At 39.4% G+C, this 27,778-nt stretch overlaps 1 protein-coding gene across 2 annotated transcripts; it reads left to right on the top strand.

Moving 5' to 3' along the window:
- The first annotated feature begins 1,977 nt into the window (after nucleotides 1-1,977).
- sycp1 (synaptonemal complex protein 1) lies at nucleotides 1,978-26,607 on the top strand. 2 transcript variants are annotated; one of them, XM_062037764.1, is made up of 35 exons: nucleotides 1,978-2,115; nucleotides 4,154-4,323; nucleotides 4,403-4,487; nucleotides 7,601-7,638; nucleotides 7,718-7,882; nucleotides 7,945-8,012; nucleotides 8,076-8,149; nucleotides 8,274-8,332; nucleotides 14,170-14,236; nucleotides 14,301-14,374; nucleotides 14,472-14,580; nucleotides 21,159-21,253; nucleotides 21,473-21,657; nucleotides 21,748-21,815; nucleotides 21,890-21,951; nucleotides 22,029-22,145; nucleotides 22,205-22,309; nucleotides 22,391-22,494; nucleotides 22,560-22,656; nucleotides 22,730-22,800; nucleotides 22,921-23,005; nucleotides 23,071-23,133; nucleotides 23,206-23,268; nucleotides 23,714-23,776; nucleotides 23,848-23,964; nucleotides 24,045-24,155; nucleotides 24,235-24,327; nucleotides 24,567-24,632; nucleotides 24,732-24,818; nucleotides 24,886-24,972; nucleotides 25,097-25,150; nucleotides 25,254-25,310; nucleotides 25,376-25,480; nucleotides 25,575-25,637; nucleotides 25,707-26,607. In XM_062037764.1, exons 2-35 carry the CDS (start codon nucleotides 4,213-4,215, stop codon nucleotides 25,845-25,847), a joined length of 3,009 nt encoding a protein of 1,002 aa, XP_061893748.1. In that variant the 5' UTR covers nucleotides 1,978-2,115; nucleotides 4,154-4,212; the 3' UTR covers nucleotides 25,848-26,607. The 2 variants fall into 2 exon arrangements, with proteins under 2 accessions (XP_061893748.1, XP_061893749.1); XM_062037765.1 differs by having other exon boundaries at nucleotides 2,096-2,156.
- Nucleotides 26,608-27,778: the final 1,171 nt, after the last annotated feature.

Raw genomic sequence — 27,778 nt, 5'->3', positions numbered from 1 at the left:
AATACAAACTTCTCCCTATCGGCGAATTACGTATACGGCAACAGCTGACTTGTTTGCAGGTGTCTCGTTTGTTGTGAGTTTATGCACTGTGTTGGTTTTGTTGTTTGAACATTAAAACATTAACGAGATTGTTGCGTTCAAATGTCTATTAAGTACATCAATAGTAAAAATGTTGTTTTCAAGTGTTTACCAAGTAAAATAATAGTGGGAGTGTTGCGTTCTTATTATTAAATTCTTACTATTATTTATTTATTTATTTTTATTGTGATTACTTATGGAGTTTATTGTGAATAAATTAAGAACAGGAAGTGAACAAAAAGTTTTAGCAACTGTTATGTAAAGAAAAGGGGTAGGATTAAATAAGCTCTGCTTCTTCCTACTCCTTTTCGAACATGTTGAAAAGAGAAACTGGAAATTGTGATGTATCATGTTGTATGCTTGCATGTTCCAAATAAACTCAAACTCAACTCAACTCAACTCAACTCAAATGTCTATTAAGTACATCAATAGTAAAAATGTTGCGTTCAAGGGTTACCAAGTAAAACATAAACGAGAGTGTTGCGTTCAAATGTCTATTAAGTACATCAATAGTAAAAACGTTGCGTTCAAGTGTTTACCGAGTAAAACATAAACGAGAGTGTTGCGTTCAAATGTCTATTAAGTACATCAATAGTAAAAATGTTGCGTTCAAGTGTTTACCAAGTAAAACATAAATGAGAGTGTTGCGTTCAAATGTCTACTAAGTACATCAATAGTAAGAATGCTGTGTTCAAGTGTTTACCAAGTAAAATAATAGTGGGAGTGTTGCGTTCAAATGTCTATTAAGTACATCAATAGTAAGGATGGTGTGTTCAAGTGTTTACCAAGTAAAATAATAGTGGGAGTGTTGCGTTCAAATGTCTACTAAGTACATCAATAGTAATAATGTTGTGTTCAAGTGTTTACCAAGTAAAATAATAGTGGGAGTGTTGCGTTCAAATGTCTATTAAGTACATCAATAGTAAGGATGGTGTGTTCAAGTGTTTACCAAGTAAAATAATAGTGCTGCATTCAAATGTCTACTAAGTACATTAAAAGTAAGAATGTTGTGTTCAAGAGTTTACCAAGTAAAACATTAACGAGATTGTTGCGTTCAAATGTCTATTAAGTACATCAATAGTAAAAATGTTGCGTTCAAGTGTTTACCAAGTAAAACATGAACGAGAAATGTGATGTTCATGCACGGTTCATTTTATGCAACAGTAAAAAAAAACCAACATGGTAACACTTTAGTATGGGGAACATATTCACCATTAATTAGTTGTTTGTTAACATGCAAATTAGTAACATATTGGCTCTTAACTAGTCATTACTAAGTACTTATTAATGCCTTATTCGGCATGGCCTTATTATAACCCTAACCCTCTAACTCTGACCCTAACAAATAACTCTAAATTAAGTCTTTATTACTTAGAATATGTTCCCCCCTAGTGTCCAAAAAACTCTAAATTAAGAATGTGTTACTTAGAATATGTTCCCCATACTAAAGTGTTACCAAAAACATATAACTTTGTCTTGAATTTGAAAAAAAATAACATTTTATTTTTCACTAAAGAAGGGTTCGGTGAATGCGCATAGGAAACTGGTGGGGTTCGGTACCTCCAACAAGGTAAAGAACACAACACTATTATTATTATTATTATTATGTACACAACATTATTACTATTGATGTACTTAGTAGACATTTTTTCACTGATCTAGATAATGAACATGCAATATTGTATTATTTATAGACCTCGCGGTGTACATCTGGGCGACATCACAACAACAACGAACTGTAAAAGTGGATCCAAATAAAAATAGTGACTCAATAAAATAAAAATAAATGAACAAATTACTTAAAAGATTCGGGTTTTTTAGTCCAGTTACCAGACGGGTGACTTTTGTTTCTGCGTGTGCATAAAAACGCCCCCCAAACTGACGGCTCACGACACTTAAAAAGAACCGTTCGAAAGACTCGGATCGTTCGTGAACGACACGTCGCTCGAGCGCAGTGTAGAGTTAATTTGAGGAGGTGAAGGACGTCCTGGCTCTCAATATTTCGGCATTTTACCCTGTTGGTGACGTTTATAAGAGGTAACATCAAGTAATTACCCTGTTGGTGACGTTTATAAGAGGTAACATCAAGTAATTACCGGTAACGAACGACTTTAAACTCCTTCGCTGAGAGTTGCTCGGTGTTTCGATGGCTATTGTTCAGTTTGGCGGGAGCTAGCTAGCTAAACACGCTATTGATTGATTGATTGATTGAGACTTGTATTAGTAGATTGCACAGTACAGTACATATTCCCTACAATTGACCACTAAATGGTAACACCCCAATAAGTTTTCCAACTTGTTTAAGTCGGGGTCCACGTTAATCAATTCATGGTAACATAGGCTGACCATATTGTGAAATGGCAAAAAGAGGACACATATATGCGTGCCAAGGCCGGGACTAGGTGAACATTTGCCAATTATACTCCAACTTGCTTTATAAATAATGTATTTATTTAAATAAAGCATTTTTTCTCCTCTGTTGACAGCAGTGTTGGTGCTAGGAATTTTCAAAATGCCCACCAAGTCATAAAAATGGGGTCCCACAGTACATTTTTGGGGTCCCACTTTTTTGTAAGCGTTTTGAAAACAAATGACAAATGTATGCATTATCCTGTTATATCTCACATTCTTTATTGTGTTTTGGAAAAAGGTTGTCATTAACATTACTTGAATCATTAAAAAAGATAATACAAAAGAAAACAAATGTGTATACATATGTAAATGTATCAGTTATAAACATTCATTCACTTTCTTCTTTCCTTCATGGATCTAAACTTTACCGCTGCTGGTAGTTTTTTCTATATTTTTATTTAATAAGTTGTAGGTGTATTTATTTCAATATAAAAGTGTCAAAAGTGTTTTGCTTGGTTCATGAAATGATGATAATGATGTGCCAGGGCATACATACATTTTATATTTAGCGCTTAAATCTCTGGAGTCTACATCAACTTCACATCTATTCCTCATTTCAAAATGTTTTCGTTTTTTTATGTTGTTTTTTTGTTTGTTTGTTTTCCGCCCTTTTTTGTCAAACAAAACTATGTTTTGCAGACTCTTCCACCGAAAATAATTTTCAAAGTGGAATATTTGATGTGAAGTAATGGGAACCTTGGATAGGTCAATAATTCATAATAACATTGATTTTGATTCAATATTATGTTTTGAGCAATGACCGTTTGAAAAAAAACAGCTTTGTTTTATTAGTCAACATTGCAACTTTTTCTAAATTACATTTCACCTTTAAGCTTTTTTATTTCACTATTGTTATGTTTTTGTTAATTTTAATAGTATTTTTAGAATGTGCCGTGGGCCTTTAAAACAGCTGTGGGCCGCAAATGGTAAAAAAAAAAAAAAAAAGTGTCCTTTCTGATTTCAATGCGTTAAAAAGACACAAAAAGTGTGTTAACGCCAACACTGGTCGACAGTATTACAAAATAAGTCACACTTATATTCTGTAACACTCACAGTTTTGGTAAAAAGTGCAGAGGTAGAAATAAATAACCTCTTGTATATAATCTAAACATAAATAATGCCTCAAAACAAGTTAATTAAATTCAAACAAAAAACAGCAGACGAGCTCTCGCCCTGCACTGCTGTTTTGTGCTTTGTAGTGTGGATATGGGCTTGTAGATCATTATTTGCCACAGATATATACCTTCCTGCTTTGCACACAGTGCATTCTGCTTTCCATGTGTCACGGCCAGAACGAAAACACAGATACTCTTCCCGCAAATCATCCGTGAAGTTGCATTTACGTTTCGGCTTCGCTCTTGTGTTCTGTCTGTCTCGCTCTCTTGTCTCTGCCCCTCCCTCACGAATGTTGCTGCGTGCGCACGCCTTCACAATTTGTTTAGTTTTTAACCCCTTCTTAACCCTGGACGTACATTGAAAATACACGCAACCCTAACTCAAAATACCGGACATTTGAGGCATTTAAGAAACCCCGCCTGGACAGCCCCGCAAAAGAGGACATGTCCGGGGAAAAGAGGACGTATGGTCAGCCTATGGTAATTAGCTAATTACAGTTGTTCATTAATAACACTTGTGTGTCTTTTTGTCCTACTTTCCCCACAAGTGTACACATCAAGTGGTGACTCTGCAAGAAGTGTACGCATCAAGTGGTGACTCGGCAAGATGGAGAAAGACCGGCGCTTCAACTTCAAACTTCTTGTGCCGCCCAGAGTGAAGAGAAACCAGGTTTCTGCCGTCAAACCACAAGAAAGTGTGGACAATGGAGCCGAGCTGGTAGGTTGTTGTGTAATAACGGACTAACACTCTCATGATTGACAGTAATGGATACATTCATATGACTGCTTTCATTTAGGGAGCCAGTAAATATTTTGCCCAAGACCAAAACACGCCTTTCCTCAATAAAAGTGTGGTCGCACCGACTAAAGCAAGCAGACAAGGTAAGTCAAGTAACTGACATGTAATAATCAATCTAACTTGTCATTCTAACTATATTTCACAATCCTTATGAGAGACGAGAACACATTTAGTTTTTTAATTAATTTAATTTACCCATAAATATACAGTACAGGCCACATGTTTGGACGCACCTCCCCCTCATGCAATGTGTTTTTTTTATTTTCATGACTATTTACACTGTAGATTGACACATCAAAACTATGAATGAACACATGTGGAGTTATGTACTTAACAAAAAAGGTGAAATAACTGAAAACATGTTTTGTATTCTAGTTTCTTTCAAAATAGCCACCCTTTGCTCTGATTACTGCTTTGCACACTCTTGGCATTCTCTCCATGAGCTTCAAGCAAACCTGTGAAATGAAAACCAAAGCATTAATCAGAGCAAAGGGTGGCTATTTTGAAGAAACTAGAATATAAAACATGTGTTCAGTTATTTCTCCTTTTTTTGTTAAGTACATAACTCCACATGTGTTCATTCATAGTTTTGATGTGACAATCTACAATGTAAATAGTCATGACAATAAAGAAAACTCATTGAATGAGGAGAAGGTGTGTCCAAACTTTTGGCCTGTACTGTATGTAAATAAAAAACATCATACCATGCTATAGACACGTGACATTTTTCTAATTACATTTTATTTAGTTAATAGCGACATGAGTATACTTACGTTATAGGCATGCTGTTTTGAATACAAACTGTGAATGGTTTCAAAACATAAAACACCATTTAGAGCAAATAATTGTGCATTAGCATGATTCTATCTCACCTTAGTGCAGTTTTTCTGGATGAAAAGTCACACAATTTCCAACAGACAGTTTTAGCTGCAATGGAGATAAGTACGTTTAGACAAGAACTCTTTGCTGTAATGCAGTCTAACTCGTAAATAAACTTGCATCAAAGTCAGCTTACAATGGAGTGAATAGGAGCCATGACGTCATTGCGTCTATTTCGTACATTAAAGGCCTACTGAAAGCCACTACTACCGACCACGCAGTCTGATAGTTTATATATCAATGATGAAATCTTAACATTGCAACACATGCCAATACGGCCGGGTTAACTTATAAAGTGCAATTTTAAATTTCCCGCTAAACTTCCGGTTGAAAAACTCTTTTGGATATGACGTATGCGCGTGACGTCACGACGGCAACGGAAGTATTCGTACCCAATGTGTCACCATACAAACTGCTCTGTTTTCATCGAACAATTCCACAGTATTCTGGACATCTGTGTTGGTGAATCTTTTGCAATTTGTTTAATGAACAATGAAGACTGCAAAGAAGAAAGCTGTAGGTGGGATCTGTGTATTAGCGGCTGGCTGTAGCAACACAACAAGGAAGACTTACTTGGATAGCAGACGCCTAGCCGATGCTAGCCGCCAACCGCACGGATGATCGGGTGAAGTCCTTTGTCGCGCCGTCGATCGCTGGAACGCAGGTGAGCACGGGTGTTGATGAGCAGATGAGGGCTGGCTGGCGTAGGTGGAGCGCTAATGTTTTTATCATAGCTCTGTGAGGTCCGGTTGCTAAGTTGCTAAGTTAACTTCAGCGTCGTTAGCAACAGCATTGTTAAGCTTTGCCAGGCTGAGAATTATTAACTGTGTAGTTACATGTCAATGGTTTAATAGTATTGTTGATCTTCTGTCTGTCCTTCCAGTCAGGGATTTATTTATTTTGTTTCTATCTGCATTTGAACCAGATGCTATCACGTTAGCTCAGTAGCTAAAGAGCTTCGCTGATGTATTGTCATGGAGATAAAAGTCACTGTGAATGTCCATTTCGCGTTCTCGACTCCCATTTTCAAGAGGATATAGTATCCGAGGTGGTTTAAAATACAAATCCGTGATCCACAATAGAAAAAGGAGAGTGTGTGGAATCCAATGAAACCTTGTACCTAAGTTACGGTCAGAGCGAAAAAAGATACACCCTGCACTGCCTCTCTAGTCCTTCACTCTAACGTTCCTCATCCACGAATCTTTCATCCTCACTCAAATTAATGGGGTAATCGTCGCTTTCTCGGTCCGAATCTCTCTTGCTCCATTGTAAACAACGGGGAATTGTGAGGAATCCTACCTCCTGTGACGTCACACTACTTCCGGTATAGGCAAGGCTTTTTTTTATCAGCGACCAAAAGTTGAGAACTTCATCGTCGTTGTTCTATACTAAATCCTTTCAGCAAAAATATGGCAATACTGCGAAATGATCAAGTATGACACATAGAATGGATCTGCTATCCCCGTTTAAATCAAAAAATTTCATTTCAGTAGGCCTTTAAAACCCCCCAAAACATCCAAAAAGTGCCAACAATACTCGTGACCTGAATATTAACCAAATATTAGCAGTATTGTTATTATAAGCACCAACGTTAAGGACCTACATTTAGCGGCACATTGATCACGGAGCGCTAAGTAGCTTATGCTATTACACTATATTGACATGAGCTGCTGCATCGCCTCTGATTTAGTGTAAGTTCATTCTAGATTTAAATCATGCCTCTCACCCGGATTGTAGAAGGTTGTGGACATAAATCAACAAGTTGGTCAATGTTTGACATCCAATTTAGACCCAGAAACGACAAAAAAGACCAGAAAGGATGCTCGGTTGCACCACGCTTTTTCTTTGCAAGGATTATTGTACAGGGGAAGATATAATCATCCCATCTGTCGTCATTCAAGTGAGAGCAGACATTGTACAGTAAGTGATTATTTTCTTATGTTTGTTGTCTCACATGAAGTCTGCCATGATTAGTAGTGTTGTTAAAGGAAAAGCAAACGTTGTGATGCGTCGGTGAAATTAATACGCCGCTGTATGCTTGAAATGAGCAAAATGCGTAAATAATACACGTGACAATGAATGTTAGTACATTACATACTGTATGCACTTACAAAATGTATGTAAAACACTAATGGAAGTGTTTGGAGGTTTGAGGTGCTTTATAAGCAGAAGAGAGCGACTCTCTGTAAGCTGACTTTTGCTAACATTTATTTACGAGTTAGAAAAACATGTGTTCTTGTCCCACATAAGGATTGTGAATGATGCAGTTCCCCTTTAAGTCACCACTTGTTATTGATGAATTGTCTCCCCTGAAAAGAGTCCGTCAAGATGCAAGTTGCCCCGAGAGAAAAAGAGGTGAGAATGAACATTAAACAGTCAACAATCTGCCACCACTCAAAAGCTCATTGAATATCTTCCTGCCATTGTTCCACAGAGTGAATGTAGTCCTGTGCAGCTTTATTCCAAAATGTTTGACGAAGTGGAGAAAATCCAGTGCTGGAAAGCCAAAGTGGACTGTGACGCTGTGCAAAGCGAGAGGAAACTTCAGGAGAACAAAAGAACAATTGAGAGTCAGCGCAAAGCCATTAAAGAGCTGCAGGTGCCTGCCTTTTCACACAAAGGAAGTACAGAGCTTTACCATTTGTTGTTTGCTCTTTACAGCTTCAAGGTGAAAGTATCAGCATCAAGCTTGAAGAGCAGATGAGTGAAAATGAGAATTTGAGGAACAAGTATGGTTGAATTGTTTGAATACAGCATACTTCAGATGTTTCTAATGAAATGTTGTCATGCAGAAACAATGCAACCCGCAACTTGTGTAATATACTCAAGGAAACCTTCCAGCGGTCAGCTGTTAAAATGCAAATGTGTAAGTGTGTATTTGTTAAAATGCAAATGTGTAAGTGTGTGTTTGTTAAAATGCAAATGTGTGCGTGTGTTTGCACGTGCATCAGTCACTTGCAAAGAAACTGACTTTGAATTCTGTTTTGTAGATGAATCTGAAAGAGAGGAAACTCATCACCTCTTCATGGAAAATAGTAACAGTGTTCAGGTACAAAATTGCTTTGTATTCATTTCAAAGAGTAGTAGGGCTGGACAATTATCACAAACACATATCTATTGTGTTGTTGTGAACGACATCGTTGATGTAACATCAATGTACAAACAATCATACACACACAACACATATCATCTGTTGTGTTGTTGTGACTGACATCATTGATGTAACATCAATGTACAAACAATCATACACACACACAACACATGTCATCTGTTATGTTGTTGTGAACGACATCATGGATGTAACATCAATGTACAAACAATCCTTCACACACAACACATGTCATCTGTTCTGTTGTTGTGAACGACATCATAGATGTAACATCAATGTACAAACAATCATACACACAACACATCTCATCTGTTGTGTTGTTGTGAACGACATCATGGATGTAACATCAATGTACAAACAATCATACACACACAACACATGTCATCTGTTGTATTGTTGTGAACGACATCATGGATGTAACATCAATGTACAAACAATCATACACACACATCACATGTCATCTGTTGTGTTGTTGTGAACAGCATCATGGATGTAACATCAATGTACAAACAATCATACACACACAACACATGTCATCTGTTGTGATGTTGTGAACGACGTCATGGATGTAACATCAATGTACAAACAATCATACACACACAACACATGTCATCTGTTATGTTGTTGTGAACGACATCATGGATGTAACATCAATGTACAAACAATCCTTCACACACAACACATGTCATCTGTTGTGTTGTTGTGAACGACATCATGGATGTAACATCAATGTACAAACAATCATTCACACAACACGTGTCATCTGTTGTGTTGTTGTGATCGACATTATGGATGTAACATCAATGTACAAACAATCATACACACACAACACATCTCATCTGGTGTGTTGTTGTGAACGACATCAATCAATCAATCAATGTTTATTTATATAGCCCTAAATCACAAGTGTCTCACAGGGCTGTACAAGCCACAACGACATCCTCGGTACAGAGCCCACATACGGGCAAGGAAAAACTCACCCCAGTGGGACGTCGGTGAATGACTATGAGAAACCTTGGAGAGGACCGCATATGTGGGTAACCTCCCCCCTCCCCCCCTCTAGGGGAGATCGAAAGCAACGGATGTCGAGTGGGTCTGACATAACATTGTGAAAGTCCAGTCCACAGTGGATCCAACACATCAGCGGGAGTCCAGTCCACAGCGGGGCCAACAGGAAACCATCCCGAGCGGAGACGGGTCAGCAGCGCAGAGATGTCCCCAACCGATGCACAGGCTAGTGGTCCACCCGGGGTCCCGACTCTGGACAGCCAGCACTTCATCCATGGCCACCGGACCTATGCAACTCCCCCTCGCAAGGGACAGGGGAGAAGAGGAGAGAAGAAAAGAAACGGCAGATCAACTGGTCTAAAAAAGGGGGGTCTATTTAAAGGCTAGATTATACAAATTAGTTTTAAGATGGGACTTAAATGCTTCTACCGAGGTAGCATCTCTAACTGTTACCGGGAGGGCATTCCAGAGTACTGGAGCCCGAATAGAAAACGCTCTATAGCCCGCAGACTTTTTTTTGGCTCTGGGAATCACTAATAAGCCGGAGTTCTTTGAACGCAGATTTCTTGTCGGGACATATGGTACAATACAATCGGCGAGATAGGCTGGAGCTAAACCGTGTAGTATTTTATACGTAAGTAGTAAAACCTTAAAGTCGCATCTTAAGTGCACAGGAAGCCAGTGCAGGTGAGCCAGTATAGGCGTAATATGATCAAACTTTCTTGTTTTTGTCAAAAGCCTTGCAGCCGCATTTTGTACCAACTGTAATCTTTTAATGCTAGACATAGGGAGACCCGAAAATAATACGTTACAGTAATCGAGACGAGACGTAACGAACGCATGAATAATGATCTCAGCGTCGCTAGTGGACAAGATGGAACAAATTTTAGCGATATTACGGAGATGAAAGAAGGCCGTTTTAGTAACACTCTTAATGTGTGACTCAAACGAGAGAGTTGGGTCGAAGATAATACCCAGATTCTTTACCGAGTCGCCTTGTTTAATTGTTTGGTTGTCAAATGTTAAGGTGGTATTATTAAATAGATGTTGGTGTCTAGCAGGACCGATAATCAGCATTTCCGTTTTCTTAGCGTTGAGTTGCAAAAAGTTAGCGGACATCCATTGTTTAATTTCATTAAGACACGCCTCCAGCTGACTACAGTCCGGCGTGTTGGTCAGCTTTAGGGGCATGTAGAGTTGAGTGTCATCAGCATAACAGTGAAAGCTAACACCGTACTTGCGTATGATGTCACCCAGCGGCAGCATGTAAATACTAAAGAGTGCAGGGCCAAGAACCGAACCCTGGGGAACTCCGCACGTTACCTTGACATAGTCCGAGGTCACATTGTTATGGGAGACGCACTGCATCCTGTCAGTAAGATAAGAGTTAAACCAAGACAAGGCTAAGTCTGACATACCAATACGTGTTTTGATACGCTCTAATAAAATATTATGATCGACGGTATCGAAAGCGGCGCTAAGATCAAGAAGCAGCAACATAGATGACGCATCAGAATCCATCGTTAGCAATAGATCATTAGTCATTTTTGCGAGGGCTGTCTCCGTAGAGTGATTTGCCCTGAAACCGGATTGAAAAGGTTCACAGAGATGGTTAGTCACTAAGTGTTCATTTAGCTGCTGTGCAACAATTTTTTCGAGAATTTTGGAAATAAACGGAAGGTGGGAGACCGGTCGGTAGTTTACCATGAGGTCAGGATCGAGGTTAGGTCTTTTGAGCAGAGGATGAATATCCGCTTTTTTGAATGCTGGGGAACAGTGCCGGAGGAAAGTGAAAATTGATGTAACATCAATGTACAAACAATCATACACACACAACACATATCATCTGGTATGTTGTTGTGAACGACATCATGGATGTAACATCAATGTACAAACAATCCTTCACACACAACACATGTCATCTGTTGTGTTGTTGTGAACGACATCATGGATGTAACATCAATGTACAAACAATCCTTCACACACAACACATGTCATCTGTTGTGTTGTTGTGAACGGCATCATGGATGTAACATCAATGTACAAACAATCCTTCACACACAACACATGTCATCTGTTGTGTTGTTGTGAACGACATCATGGATGTAACATCAATGTACAAACAATCATACGCACACAACACATATCTCTTGTGTTGTTGTGAACGACATCTTGAATGTAACAACAATGTACAAACAATCATACACACACACAACACATATCATCTGTTGTGTTGTTGTGAACGGCATCATGGATGTAACATCAATGTACAAACAATCATACACACACAACACATGTCATCTGTTGTGTTGTTGTGAACGACATCATGGATGTAAAATCAATGTACAAACAATCATACACACACAACTAATGTCATCTGTTGTGTTGTTGTGAACGACATCATGGATGTAACATCAATGTACAAACAATCATACCCACACAACACATATCATCTGTTGTGTTTTTGTGAACGACATCATGGATGTAACATCAATGTACAAACAATCATACACACACAACACATGGCATCTGTTGTGTTGTGAACGACATCATGGATGTAACATCAATGTACAAACAATCATACACACACAACACATATCTGTTGTGTTGTTGTGAACGACATCATGGATGTAACATCAATGTACAAACAATCATACACACACAACACATGTCATCTGTTGTGTTGTTGTGAACGACATCATGGATGTAACATCAATGTACAAACAATCATACACACACAACACATGGCATCTGTTGTGTTGTGAACGACATCATGGATGTAACATCAATGTAGAAACAATCATACACACACAACACATATCTGTTGTGTTGTTGTGAACGACATCATGGATGTAACATCAATGTACAAACAATCATACACACACACAACACATGTCATCTGTTGTGTTGTTGTTAACGACATCATGGATGTAACATCAATGTACAAACAATCATACACACACAACACATGTCATCTGTTGTGTTGTTGTGAACGACATCATGGATGTAACATCAATGTACAAACAATCATACACACAACACATCTCATCTGTTGTGTTGTTGTGAACGACATCATGGATGTAACATCAATGTACAAACAATCATACACACACAACACATATCATCTGTTGTGTTGTTGTGAACGACATCATTGATGTAACATCAATGTACAAACAATCATACACACACACAACACATGTCATCTGTTGTGTTGTTGTGAACGACATCATGGATGTAACATCAATGTACAAACAATCATACACACAACACATGTCATCTGTTGTGTTGTTGTGAACGACATCATGGATGTAACATCAATGTACAAACAATCATACACACACAACACATGTCATCTGTTTTGTTGTTGTGAACGACATCATGGATGTAACATCAATGTACAAACAATCATACACACACACAACACATGTCATCTGTTGTGTTGTTGTGAACGACATCATGGATGTAACATCAATGTACAAACAATCATACACACACAACACATGTCATCTGTTGTGTTGTTGTGAACGACATCATGGATGTAACATCAATGTACAAACAATCATACACACACAACACATGTCATCTGTTGTGTTGTTGTGAACGACATCATGGATGTAACATCAATGTACAAACAATCATACACACACAACACATGTCATCTGTTGTGTTGTTGTGAACGACATCATGGATGTAACATCAATGTACAAACAATCATACACACACAACACATGTCATCTGTTGTGTTGTTGTGAACGACATCAAGAATGTAACATCAATGTACAAACAATCCTTCACACACAACACATGTCATCTGTTGTGTTGTTGTGAACGACATCATGGATGTAACATCAATGTACAAACAATCATACGCACACAACACATATCTGTTGTGTTGTTGTGAACGACATCATGGATGTAACATCAATGTACAAACAATCCTTCACACACAACACATGTCATCTGTTGTGTTGTTGTGAACGACATCATGGATGTAACATCAATGTACAAACAATCATACACACACAACACATGTCATCTGTTGTGTTGTTGTGAACGACATCATGGATGTAACATCAATGTACAAACAGCAGTCACAACTTGAGAGCTTCTTAACAGCTTTAAGTCGTCTCAAAACTCCTCACTCAGAACAGCAGCACACTTCCCCCCTTCACAATAAAAGTGCTGTGCACCACATCCAGTCTGACTGCACTAACAAAATAAAGGTTTCAAAACGGTACCTTACACAACACAATGTACTTAAAGCACTTATTGATTATGCTCTGACTTAAAGTACTGGTCAAATTGTTCAAATATGTATTGCACCAAGAATTGTGAGGATTGTTGCTTTTGCTTAACAAAACTGCAATCAAATGTAATTAATGACACAAAAAGCACACAATCTATGGTGGTAGAATGAGTGAAAAGGGTAAACAACGGAATTCCAAAAAATTGAATTGGAAAAACTGTATGTTATTGTTACTTTATTTTAATGTATTGTTATTACAAATATGATTTTAACTGTTGTACTTTATTCTTTACTAATTTATATCCGTTGTTCTTTTAAACTATATATACAATTGAGTTTTGGTGGTACAATAAATAAGCATGTTTTCAAATTAATGAATTCTAGTGTTAATAATTGTGATTCTAATATCAATCAAATTATCATTATTATTTTTGGCACAATTGTCCAGCCTCATTGAATACACATTCAATTCTACAGTCATTAATTGAGTGTATATGTATGTATATATAATTGTTTTTTCTAGAAATCGATTGCAGCATTTGAAGGCCTTCGCAGTCAAGCTGAAGCTGATCAGAAGGAGATGCAATCAGGTTTGTTATGAACTTCTTGAAAGTCATGTAAACATTGACTTACAGTCTCCCTTTTCACTCACAGTCAAAGAAGCCTTGCTGCAATTTGAAGTGCTCAAAGAGAAGTATCAGCAAGAATACACGATGAAAGAGCAAGAAGTTAGAATGACACACAAAATACTATTATTATTATTACCATTACTATTAAAAGATCCATGGATGGATGGATGGATTAAAAGATGTGATTGCTTCTCAGGTGTCGGGGTTGGAAACTAAACTTAGTGATAAAGAAGGTGAACTAGAAAAGGTGCAACGTGAACTCAGTGATGCTCAAGATCAATACAAAAAGCTTCAAGAGGCAACAAGTAAGATACGTGCATTAGTAGGGCTGAACGCTACCCTTGGTGCGAGCCGTACTTCGCTTTTTGAGTCACAATTTCCCTTTATTTTCAGTATGGTTTTTTGTCTTTAAGCAAAACAACTTTTTTTCCTATCCAAAACGACTCTTTATTGTGCTCATCAGCATAAACTACATTTTGCAGCAAACACAGTATCAGTTGTGTAAAGCATACTACAAGACTTAAATTAACAGTAACAAAACACAACACTTTCAAATGGTGAAGTTCCTGGTATTCCTTGATACCAGTTTACACCAGTGCTTCTCAACAGTTTGTTTGTTTGTATTTGTTTACTTGAAGGACAATATGCAGTTACATTAAGAAGATGGCTGCACCAGATTTAGCACCATGCTAATTTCCATCTGTAGTCCTTTTATGGCGCATTTAACATCCACAATTAAAATGACACAACAACATTTAAATTACAGAAGCAATTTAAAATACAAGTACCGTATTTTCCAGACTATAAGGCGCACTTAAAATCCTTTTTTTCCCTCAAAACTCGACAGTGCGCCTTATAACCTGGTGCGCCTAATGTACGGAATAATTCTGGTTTTGCTTACCAACCTCGAAGCAATTATATTTGGTACATGGTGTAATGATAAGTGTGACCAGTAGATGGCAGTCAAACATAAGAGATACATGTAGAATGCAATATGATGGCAGTATGACTCAAGTAAACAACACCAACATTTTAAATGTTCCATTGAAAATATAGAACATTACACATGGCGCTCATCAGTCTATCAAAATGTTTTAGTAGGACTTTGGTTAGCTATGAAGCCACACCGCTTGATGGACTGTATTGTGCTTCAACATAGGAGTATTATTATGGTGTGTGTATAAGGTAAGACATTATCTGGCGTTATGTTTCACAATATTATGCAAAAGCAACTTTTCTTACCTCCTAGTACCTGCTGATCTGTATTTGGGATCTGCATAAATCCTGAAAAATTGCACGTGTCGACAACGTAGTTGATAATCTTCTTCTTTTTCTCTATCTTGTTATGTGACATTCATCCTCCACTGTTGCCATTTCTAATATAAAGTAGTGTAAAGTTCTTACTTATATCTGTCAGTAAACTCACCATGAAAGCACTAAAATATACCGGTGTAGTGAGTTTATATTATTCACCCAAGGAACTTTAGTTATTAGAGAGTTCTGGTCGGACGGTTTTTCACGGAACACATTTCGGGCGTTGTTATTGTTGCACTAGTGAGCCACGGATGAGGAGATGATGTTCCGTTATTGATTGAAGTAAAGTCTGAATGCCATTAAAACAGTTAGCTCCATCTTTTGACACTTCTTCCACTCCCGTCCTTGCACGTTACACCGCTACGACAAAGATGACGGGGAGAAGATGCTGTCAAAGTGGAGGCACGTAAATAAGACCGCCCACAAAACGGCGCATCCTGAAGAGACTTTCAGAAAGCGACTTGAAGATTGATTGATTGATTGATTGAGACTTTTATTAGTAGGTTGCACAGTGAAGTACATGTTCCGTACAATTGACCACTAAATGGTACCACCCGAATAAGTTTTTCAACTTGTTTAAGTCGGGGTCCACTTAAATTGATTCATGATACAGATATATACTATCATATATACTATCATCATAATACAGTCATCACACAAGATAATCACAATGAATTATTTACATTATTTACAATCAGGGGTGTGGAGGGGGGGGGGTAGGATATGGACATCAAGTAGTGGACAGAGAGAGAGAGAGAGAGAGAGAGAGAGAGAGATCAGAAGGCATAAGAAAAAGTATCTGCATTTGATTGTTTACATTTGATTATTAGCAATCCTGGAAGGGTGTTAGTTTAGGGTTGTAGCTGCCTGGAGGTGAACTTTTATTGCGGTTTTGAAGGAGGATAGAGATGCCCTTTCTTTTATACCTGTTGGGAGCGCATTCCACATTGATGTGGCATAGAAAGAGAATGAGTTAAGACCTTTGTTAGTTCGGAATCTGGGTTTAACGTGGTTAGTGGAGCTCCCCCTGGTGTTGTGGTTATGGCGGTCATTTACGTTAAGGAAGTAGTTTGACATGTACTTCGGTATCAGGGAGGTGTAGCGGATTTTATAGACTAGGCTCGGTGCAAGTTGTTTAACTCTGTCCTCCACCTTGAGCCAGCCCACTTTAGAGAAGTGGGTAGGAGTGAGGTGTGATCTGGGGTGGAGGTCTAGAAGCAACCTGACTAGCTTGTTCTGAGATGTTTGGAGTTTAGATTTGAGGGTTTTGGAGGTGCTAGGGTACCAGGAGGTGCATGCGTAATCGAAAAAGGGTTGAACGAGAGTTCCCGCCAGAATCCTCAAGGTGCTTTTGTTGACCAGAGAGGAGATTCTGTAGAGAAATCTCGTTCATTGGTTAACCTTTTTGATTACCTTGGTTGCCATTTTATCACAGGAAAGGTTAGCCTCTAGAATGGAACCTAGGTAGGTGACCTCATCTTTCCTGGTGATAACAATGTCACCCACTTTTATGGTGAAGTCATTGACTTTCTTAAGGTTGATGTGGGACCCAAACAGGATGGATTCTGTTTTACCCAAGTGTATGGATAGCTTGTTGTCAGCAAGCCAGGTGCAAGTTCTACAGAGCTCAGCACTGAGGATTTTCTCCACCTGTGACTTGTCCTTGCCAGATACCAGCAGGGCAGAGTCACCCGCAAACAAAAACAATTCACAGTCGCATGCCGATGACATGTCGTTTATGTATATTAGGAACAGTAAAGGTCCCAATATACTGCCTTGGGGGACTCCACAGCTCACCGAGAGGGGGGGGGGGGGGGGGGGGCACGGTGCCGTTCACCTCTACCACCTGCTCCCTCCCCTCCAAGTAAGATTGCATCCAGCTCCATGAGTTTTTGTTAAATCCCATTGCTGTGAGCTTATCCAACAGTATAGCGTGGTTAACGGTGTCAAAGGCCTTCTGAAGGTCCAGCATGACCATGCCGCAGTATTTGCCCGCGTCCACCTCATGTTTGATGTGGTCGGTCAGATAGAGAAGGCATGTGTCAGTGGAGTGGTTAGTTCTGAAGCTGGATTGGAATTTGTACATGAGTTTATTAGTGGCAAGATAACTATCGACCTGTTCATAAACTATTTTCTCCATTACTTTCGAAATGGAACTGAGAATAGAAACAGGTCGGTAGTTGCCAGGTTCCAATTTGCTTCTTTTTTTAAAGAGGGGAGTTACTCTTGCTATCTTAAAATCTTTTGGTACTTGGCCTTGTGTAATTGATAGGTTTATTATGTGCGTGATGATCGGGGCAATGATGGAGGCAGAGTCCCTGAGGAATCTGGAGGGAATATTATCAAGGCCGGTGGCCTTGTTAGGGTGGAGCACGCTCAATTTTTTAAACACCTCATCAGCTGTGACCATTTCTAATTTGAAATCATCGTTGGATACTCCTAGCTTTCTACAGAAGGCTTTAATGTTGACAAGAGTTGCGGCTATGCTGGTGAAAGAGATGTTAAGTCTGCTAGCTACCTCCATTTTGTCTGTAATGAGGGAGTCACCCTCCTTGATGCTGATGTTGGTGAGTCTTGTTTTAAGTTTCTGGCTGCAACCAGGAAGCTGGTTGTTGAGAATTTTCCATAGCTCACGTGGCTTATTTGTGTTTTCCTCTATTTTGTCGTTAATGTAATTTTTTTTTAAGGATTTAGTCAGGTTGGTTGACTTATTTCTTAATTTATTGCATTGCTTTTTGAGAGTTGAAAGGAGTAATTTGAGGTTGATATTATTGGGTTGTTTATCTACTTCTGTTTTACATTTTTGGTATTCAGAGTATTTCCTGTCTCTGTCTTTTATGGCAGCTAATAGGTCCGGATTCATCCATGGTTCCGAGCGGGCTTTGATCCTGACTGTTTTCACGGGAGCCATGTCATTTAGTATCCTTAGGAACGCCGTTTTGAAGCGATCCCAAGCAACATCGACCAGGTTGCTCGCGAGCACAGGGGACCAGTCCCACTCATCTAATTTTAAATTGAAATTGTCATTGGAGTATTTTTTGAGGGATCTGGATTGGGCTGTTATGTGGCCATTGGCTTTAGGTTTAGCTATTTTGCGGGTGCAGAAGGTTAGATAGTGGTCGCTAAGACCACAGATCATGACCCCACTATTTTTTATTTTAGGCCGGTCTGAAGTGAGAATGAGATCTATGGTTGATTGGGTGGAATCACACACCCTTGTAGGTAGCGCTATTAGCTGGGAAAGACCGTGCAGATTACAAAACTTGCTGAAGGATCTGAAGACAGGCGCATCTTTGCGTTGAATATCTGTGTTCAGATCCCCAGTTTTAATTTTCTCCACGTTGTATGTTTCTGCCAAGCATTCTTCCAAAGCCCCATAGAAATCACTCTGATTAGGGGGTCTATAAACATGATAAAATGATGTGTAAAACATCATCTATGCAACATTTTGACCAAAGAACCACCATTACATGTTATGTAGACCACAAGGAAGTCTTTTACATCTAGAAAAAAATGATAATATGACCCCTTTAATGCACCTTGTAATCAGGTGCGCTTTATATATGAAAAAACATAAAAATGAAAAAAAATAGATCATTCATTGGCAGTGCGCCTTATAATCCAGTGCATCCTATGGTCCGGAAAATACGGTACAATACATAGAGGGTCAGTTGGCGATCAAGTTACAGTATTTTAGCAGCTTCATTTAAAGTGCAGAAGTATATAAAGTGTAGCAGCTTTGATCAAAGTCCACATAACACAGCATACAGTGCAGTAGTCATCAGATGGTACCCATAAGGGTATCATCCAATAGCCATATACCTTATTGGTACTGCATACGTAAAGAAGATTGCAATGTTACAAGATTAGACTGGTACTCTGGTGGCCATCAGACTAGGGTATCAACTGATGGTCAACTGGTCAAAGGGACGGCGTGGCGAAGTTGGTAGAGTGGCTGTGCCAGCAATCGGAGTGTTGCTGGTTACTGGGGTTCAATTCCAACCTTCTACCTTCCTAGTCACGTCCGTTGTGTCCTTGGGCAAGACACTTCACCCTTTGCCTCTGATGGCTGCTGGTTAGCGCCTTGCATGGCAGCTCCCGCCATCAGTGTGTGTGAATGGGTAAATGTGGAAATACTGTCAAAGCGCTTTGAGTACCTTGAAGGTAGAAAAGCGCTATACAAGCATAACCCATTTATCATTTATTTATAACTACCTGCCTGCTTTTGTTCGTGTGAGCAGGACTGCTGGTCTATAAGACAGTCTTGGACTGCCTGTGAGGAACTTGAGTTGTTCTTTAGATTGTCTGGGAGCCTATTCCCTTCTTTGATGGCTTGATGGGAAAAGGCTGGATCACATCACCTCACCTTCATTGCAAGCAGTGACCCACATAGCTTGTATTGAATGACACAACCTTCAAGTACAGTTTGAACAAGAGTTAGTGCAAAAAAACAATGTGTGGCAAATTCAGGAATATTTTGTGGCAAAACACAAAAGTGTGCAGAGCTTTTGAATATACGGAATATCTACAAAGGTGTAATTCAAAATATTTAAATATAGAATTGTGTTCTTCTGATGAACTCTAATTAAATTGAATCTCCCAGACTGGCCAAAGGGTTTTACCTGCAAGTCCGCATTGTGGGCAAAATGTGTTCAAGGAACAACGAACTGCAGTCGTGAGAGCTCTCCCCTCAAGGAGCTTTCAACAGATTTGAAAGAAGCTTCTTTAAATGGTTATATTTCAAATTGTCTGCTGGTGCTGGCTTTAAACCTTGTTTATGTTCTGTTGGATGTGAGGGGGAGACTGATAAATGATAAATGGGTTATACTTGTATAGCGCTTTTCTACCTTCAAGGTACTCAAAGCGCTTTGACAGTATTTCCACATTCACCCATTCACACACTGATGGCGGGAGCTGCCATGCAAGGCGCTACCAGCACCCATCAGGAGCAAGGGTGAAGTGTCTTGCCCAAGGACACAACGGACATGACTAGGATGGTAGAAGGTGGGGATTGAACCCCAGTAACCAGCAACCCTCCGATTGCTGGCACGGCCACTCTACCAACTTCGCCACGCCAGGTAGAAGCTAGAGATGGCATTTATGGCTTTCTGAAAGAGACAAATCTTGAAGAGCTGTTCCGTTTAAAGAGCCATTCAAAAGACTGGTTCGTTGTTATTTTCAAATATTACTCGTTTTTATGAAGGAAATAATTAAAGGAAGAAGTTATAAGATAAAATCTGAATAATATAGATTTTCACCATGGTGGAAGTATTGTAAAACATTATAATTTCATCAGTGTTTTCATGGTAAATGTTCCATAAGGTTGTACCGTATCCCAATTCTTCGACAGTGACATCATTATTTTGAATTTTCTCCCACCTCACAAACTTTGTGGCACAGATAAAGGTACAGATAACCTTCATGCAAATCAACTTTACAGGAACATTTTCCACTCAAGCATTTGAACAATAGAGGAAAAAATAGCCTACATCTAAAATTAAAATAAACTCAAATAATAATTTGCACAAAATATAAACGCTGTATCAAGTATTTATTCACACTTTTGCAGATGAACTGAGTGACGTTGTCAAAAGTTCTAAAATGGAGATGGCATCCCTTTGTGGAAAACTGCACTCTTCAGAGCAGCGCTGCAAAGAAAGTGAGGTGAGTTCTATTCCGGGTGTGTTCAACATAGACTTCTCAAAACACTACATCGCTGCAATGTTGGCTTTTGATTCCCGAGCGCGGCCACCGCTGCTGCTCACTGCTCCCAGGGGGTGGAACAAGGGGATGGGTCAAATGCAGAGAATAATTTCACCACACCTAGTGTGTGACTATAATTGGTACTTTAACTTTCACTGAAACATGTTTGCTTTATCAAAGACACGTGTGGAAGCCATCTCTGCAATGCTGGAGGAGAGCAAACAGGAACATGCAAGAGTCCTCAGCAGCAAAGATTTAAGCTTGCAGGATCTTTGCCGGGTAAAACATGAACAAGCTGAGAAGCTTGGGCAAATTCAGGCCACCCTTCTAGACCTGCAGAATGTATTGGCCATGGAAGAGCAGAGGTATAAACTGTTTGGACTTTACAAGATTATCAAATCCCTGGGTAGTTTTTCCTCTTGTCATTTTGTCCCTGCAACTAATTTATGTTGAAGGTCTAAGGACTTTGAGTCAAAGCTGCTGGAAAATAGCAAGGAACTGGAAATAAGTCAATTCCTTTTAGGTAAGTTTCCATGACAACGACTTTATGAATTCAGTAAAAAAGACTTGAAGTAAAATACTTCATTTACTTCACAGCTGAGACCAAAGAGCAAAGTGCAAGAAAAGATGAGCAGATTCGAGTCCTTGCGAGTGAACTGGTGAATTTTACTTGGATCCTTTCCTTTTTTGCATTTCAAGCATCCAATTCACTGGATGTGTTAAATTGTGTTGTTAGGACAACAGCAGGACATCTATGGAGTTGATAAAAGGGAAAAGTGATGCACTAGAGGTCACAGTAAAGCAACTCCACATTGAGCTTGCATCAAAGGCCAAAGAAGCCCAGCTCAGCATGGTAACACCAGTTTTCTCAGAAAAGATGTTGCCATGACCAAGCAACGTTCTTCCATCCAGAATGAAGCAAAGACTACATTAGCTGAAAATGAGCGACTGAGGAAAGTTTGTGAAGCTGCTGAAAAGGCAAAAGAAACTTCAGTGGAGAATTGCAGTGTCATAGAGGTTTTTACACAATTCCTCAAATTCTAACAAATACAACCTCTTGATATTATTGGACTTGCTGTGGGTTTTTTTATTCTAAAGAGCAAAGTACATGAGCTGAGGGAACAATTGATCAATGAAAGGAACAAAACAGAAGAGTGCAGTATTGTAATGGTGCAACTCCAGGAAGAACTTGCACAAAATCAGTGAGTCACTTTAATAAAAATCTACCTTGTCATGCTTGACTAATATGAGATGTGCCGATTTTTAGGGCCACACATGAAGAACTTCTGTGCAACTTTAATGACATTCGGTCTGAAAAGAAAGACATATCCTCTAATGTGAAAACTATGGAGGCAAACATGAAGGTGTGAGCATTGCTGCACAAAGTGTAGACTCGTGTTGTGTCCATCTAATAATAAAACATGATTTGACTGGCAGGCGAGTGAGGAGAAAGCCACCAAGCTCACAGTGGATGTTCAGAGACTGGAGGAGGAAAACCAGCGTTTAAGGTCAGCTTGCATTTTAGAGACCTAATAGTGTGTGACATGCTCAAAGCAAATAACATAATTGAGTCTATTGATGATTGCTGGGCTGAGATTAGCTGCTGTACATTTTGTCATATTTTACAGAAAGGAGATAAACTCTCTTCCAACACTAATCAAAGGACAATGTGAAGAAACATTGATGACGTTGCAGAAGAAAATGGAGGACAATGTAAGCGTGTCAGCTAAAGCTTAGTGAGTGTTGTCAGAAACTGATGGTAATGTGTCTTTGTGTAGTGTCAACATCTGCAGCAGAACCTCGTAAAAGCTGAGAGGCAGGTCAAAGCTGCAGAGGCAAAGGTGACAAGAATCAACCTTGTTATATCACTTTTCTGCTGCATCTAATGAACCTATTATTTGTTTGGTTTGTAGCTCTCTAATCTCAGGAAGAAAACTGGAATGAATCGCCAAGTCCAAGACAAATACCAGAACGAGGTTTGTACTTTAAGAAATTAGAACTCAGTCATACATGCATCCTCTGCCATTACAGGACATACTTCTTATCCCCTGTACTTTTTCAAAAGGCAGTTTTTACAGTACAACCCTAATGTTACACTATATAAATTGAAGTCTTGAGACAAGTTGAAGCCTGGTATACTTAAGACCGCTCAACGGTTGGCTGTGCCATTTCTCACTAACGTGTGTATGGCCATCCCCACTTTCACTCCCTCTGGTTGTAAATGGCACACGGCTGTGTAGCTAGCTGTTAACATGTTGGTTGTTTGTTCTCTTCGGGTCACACCACCTAGACATATTTTGATATCAGAGGATTCATTTACATTAACATTGGAATAATGTGTGTCTGTGTCAAGATATAAACATCTGGGAAACACTGAAGAGAGTCAGGTTTTTCTCTATTCTGTGAATTTGTGTTTTTCAGATTAAAATGCTAAAGAAACAAGTGGCAAAAGAGATTGTGAAATCCAGTCAACTAGAAAAGGAGGTATGCCGTTTTCCTGTTGTTGTTCATGTAATAAGTATTGTAAATGATTATGCTACTTTTATTGTCTTTAGATAAGCAGTCTGCACGAGGAGTCACAGGACCTCAAAAGACAACATGAGGAAAAGCACCAGAAGCTACTGAAAGATTTTGAATCAACATCATCAGTAGCTGCAGACCGTGACACTGAGGTTTCTCTTTGTATTACATGTGGTATGATATGAGCTAATCATGTATCCCTTTAGTCTTATAGAATTACTTTTTTGTCCAGATACAAAAGCTTAGATCAACAGCAGCTGAGGCCGTCAAGAACAAAGAAGATGCAGAACTCAAGTGTCAGCACAAGACAGCAGAGATGCTGGCACTGATGGAAAAACACAAAGTACATCTTCTTTTCTAGAGATGGAGCCTGCAAACTATAACTGACCATTTAAACACATACTTGACTTTGTCCTTCCTAGAGCCAGTATGACCGCATGGTAGAAGAAAAGGATGCAGAGCTTGATGAGACAAAGACCAGAGAGATGAAGGCAGTTGATTGCAGCAAATCACTGGTATAAGAACTGAACATGCTCACTCTCACTTTAGTTCTAACTCAAAACTTAAACAATCTGCACTTGAAAATGTATTACATTATTATTATTATTATTACATTAATTACATTTGCGTGTATGTATTGATATGTATGTATGTGTATATATATATATAAAATAGGCATATATATATCTACAATATATAGATATGAGATATATATATTTAAAATATGCTTTTCATATTATATCGTTTATAATAGGAGTTGAATGTCTCCAAGCTTAAGAGTGAAAATAGTCAACTAAAGAAGCAGCTGTTGACAGAAAAGGTATGGATCATTTTAATCTGATAAGCTTCCCCATTTAAATGTATTATACTTCACTTTAATTGTGTGTCCAGCAGAGAATTAATATTACTTTGCTTACAGGATAACTTTCAAAAGGATTTTAGTGATCTGAGGAAAGAATTGTCATCGCTCAAATTCTTACAGCTGTCAGAAGAAAAGAAGAAGAAGGTAGAATGAACAAGTAGCAAATGCATGATCTGTAAGATGTCTAAAACTTTTATGGGGACCCTTGCAGCCAAGGGCCTTCAATGTAAATGAAGGGAGATGTGTGGACACACCAAGAAGCAGCTCTTCAAGGATAAGTGTCTTTGACTTCTCCAAGGTCTGTGTAACTCGCTCTGTGCAAAGATGGTGGAATTCACTTGATGTTTTGTGATTCAAATTGACTTTGACTTGATGAAAACTGATTCAGCTTTACTTGCAACATTTAATGTTTGATGTTGAAGGAACTGGACTCTGGATCCATCAGAAAAACACATGGCACTACAGCAAAGAACAAGGTCAATACCCCTCCTGTATTAAACAATGATTATTTACTCATTCATTTTCTGTTGTTTATCACAGTGACAATATTAAAAAGCAAACTTTGAATTTACGCTTTAGGACTTGAGTACCCCAGGAAGTGCAACAAGCAGAGTTGGCAGAACATCAAAGATCAAAGTAATTGATGACACCATTTTAATGACGCATATATACATTCTGTAAAGTGATGTATTTTCTCACAGACCTACAGAATAAGGACACCCCCTAGTGCCAACAAGCTTGCAACCTGGGAAAAGACAACAATGGAACTGGAGCCCAAGTCTGACAGCTCTGATCAAAACAACCTGGTGATTATGTATTTGTATTATTAGTGGACAATTTCTTAGTCAGGGTCAGCAGTGGGTTATGAAAACCATTCATTTGGCTTTCTGATCCTGACAGATTTTGGCAAACACACCAGGACCCTGTATTCCTGGCCCCCTATCTAAACAGATGTTCAAACAGGTAGAAATGTGGAGATGTTCAATACTGACCAATCATTCTAAAACATGTTGCAACTATTTGTTTCTTTAGCTCCAGAGCCCCACTGTTATTAAGTCTCCTGGTAACTCCCTGAAGTTAGCAGCCATGAAGAGAATGAGAGACGCTGGTTGGACCGCCGTTGTTGGCTGCGACAAAAAGAAGAAAAAGACTCATGAGAAGATCTTTGCATGAGTAGTGCCTTTCCTGCTATTCACTAAAACACTCTCAGTTTCTTATTGCAACTGTATTAGTAATCTTTTATGACAGTGCAGAACATAGTCAATGTACAGTTATGGTACAGTATTTGTATGACTTAGTTTAGGAGCAGTAATACAGTAGTGGGCTAGTCTACTTGTAGTGAGGTAGTTAGACTGTAGTAAGAATAGAAGTGTTGTATTAAGATATAGAGTTTCATAGTATTAGTGTCGTAGTACTGAAAGAGTAATAGTAGTAGTCATAGCGTGGTAGTTGTACTGCTGTAGTAGTAGTAGTAGTATTTATTTTGCACAGGGTGATGGTTTTAACTCCTTTAAGAGTTGGTTTTGTTATGGTTTCATGTTTAAATGCACTTCCATTGGTTTGACAGTAAAATGTACAAGCAATGTTCAAATTACCTTGTATGTCTATTTAATCTGTTGAAATGTCATGGGTGAATTCCTGGCATTTTCAGAATTATTCTTTGTGAAAAAACTGTAAGCAGAACTTAGATTGGTTGGATGGTGTGGTTGAGGTGGGTGTCTATTGTCACAGACTGGATCACAATCATAAAGTCACTGAGAAATGCCAAGGGTGTCACTGTCTGGAATGTGCAGTGTCTGCTGGTATTATTTAACATCTAAAAACACACTTGTACTATTGTACTGTTCTGGTTTTTCTTTACATATTTAGCTACAAACCTGTTAGGGCTGCAAAGCAAAGGATCTTTTCAATTAAAACAGAGATGGGAACTTTACCTTGAGTGCTTTTATTGGTATTGCCAGATACAGTACATTTCTAGCTGCACTTTGATAAGACATGGTGGTGTACCCAACTGTGGTCTGGCCTGCTACCCTGGCAATAAAAGTTCCCTTCACTGATATTATATATTTTTGGATGGTGCTCCGGCCTCCTCCCACCCCCAAGGACATGCACCTGGGGATAGGTTGACTGGCAACACTAAATTGGCCCGAGTGTGTGAATGTGAGTGTGAGTGATTGTTTGTCTATCTGTGTTAGCCCTGCCATGAGGTGACCACTTGTCCAGGGTGTACCCTGTTTTCTTTGTCCAGGGTGTACCCTGTCTTCTTTGTCCAAGGTGTACGCTGCCTTCCTAGTCCAGGGTGTACCCTGCCTTCCTTGTCCAGGGTGTACCCTGTCTTCTTTGTCCAGGGTGTACTCTGCCTTCCTAGTCCAGGGTGTACCCTGTCTTCCTTGTCCAGGGTGCACCCTGCCTGCCTAGTCCAGGGTGTACGCTGTCTTCCTTGTCCAGGGTGTACCCTGTCTTCTTTGTCCAGGGTGTACCCTGCCTTCCTTGTCCAGGGTGTACCCTGTCTTCCTTGTCCAGGGTGTACCCTGTCTTCCTTGTCCAGGGTGTACCCTGCCTTTTTTGTCCAGGGTGTACCCTGTCTTTTTTGTCCAGGGTGTACCCTGTCTTCCTTGTCCAGGGTGTACCCTGTCTTCTTTGTCCAAGGTGTACACTGCCTTCCTAGTCCAGGGTGTACCCTGCCTTCCTTGTCCAGGGTGTACCCTGTCTTCTTTGTCCAAGGTGTACCCTGCCTTCCTAGTCCAGGATGTACCCTGCCTTCCTTGTCCAGGGTGTACACTGTCTTCCTTGTCCAGGGTGCACCCTGTCCTCTTTGTCCAGGGTGTACTCTATTGTCCTTGTCCAGGGTGTATCCTGTCTTCCTTGTCCAGGGTGTACCCTGTCTTCCTTGTCCAGGGTGTACTCTATTGTCCTTGTCCAGGGTGTATCCTGTCTTCTTTGTCCAGGGTGTACCCTGCCTTCCTTGTCCAGGGTGTACCCTGTCTTCCTTGTCCAGGGTGTACCATGTCTTCTTTGTCAGGGTGTACTCTGTCTTCTTTGTCCAGGTTGTACACTGCATTCCTTGTCCATGGTGTACCCTGTCTTCCTTGTCCATGGTGTAC

This window comes from Entelurus aequoreus, linkage group LG26, assembly GCF_033978785.1.
Source record: "Entelurus aequoreus isolate RoL-2023_Sb linkage group LG26, RoL_Eaeq_v1.1, whole genome shotgun sequence".
Lineage (NCBI taxonomy): Eukaryota > Metazoa > Chordata > Actinopteri > Syngnathiformes > Syngnathidae > Entelurus > Entelurus aequoreus.
Note: the sequence above shows the minus strand (reverse complement) of the source record. Positions and strands in the feature narration are given on the sequence as shown.

Coding starts and splice junctions, on each gene's coding strand:
- sycp1 (XM_062037764.1), top strand. CDS start 4,213: ATGGAGAAAGACCGGCGCTTCAACTTCAAACTTCTTGTGCCGCCCAGA. Junction 7,639..7,717: donor TTGCCCCGAGAGAAAAAGAG/GTGAGAATGAAC, acceptor ATTGTTCCACAG/AGTGAATGTAGTCCTGTGCA. Junction 22,310..22,390: donor AGAATTGCAGTGTCATAGAG/GTTTTTACACAA, acceptor TTTATTCTAAAG/AGCAAAGTACATGAGCTGAG.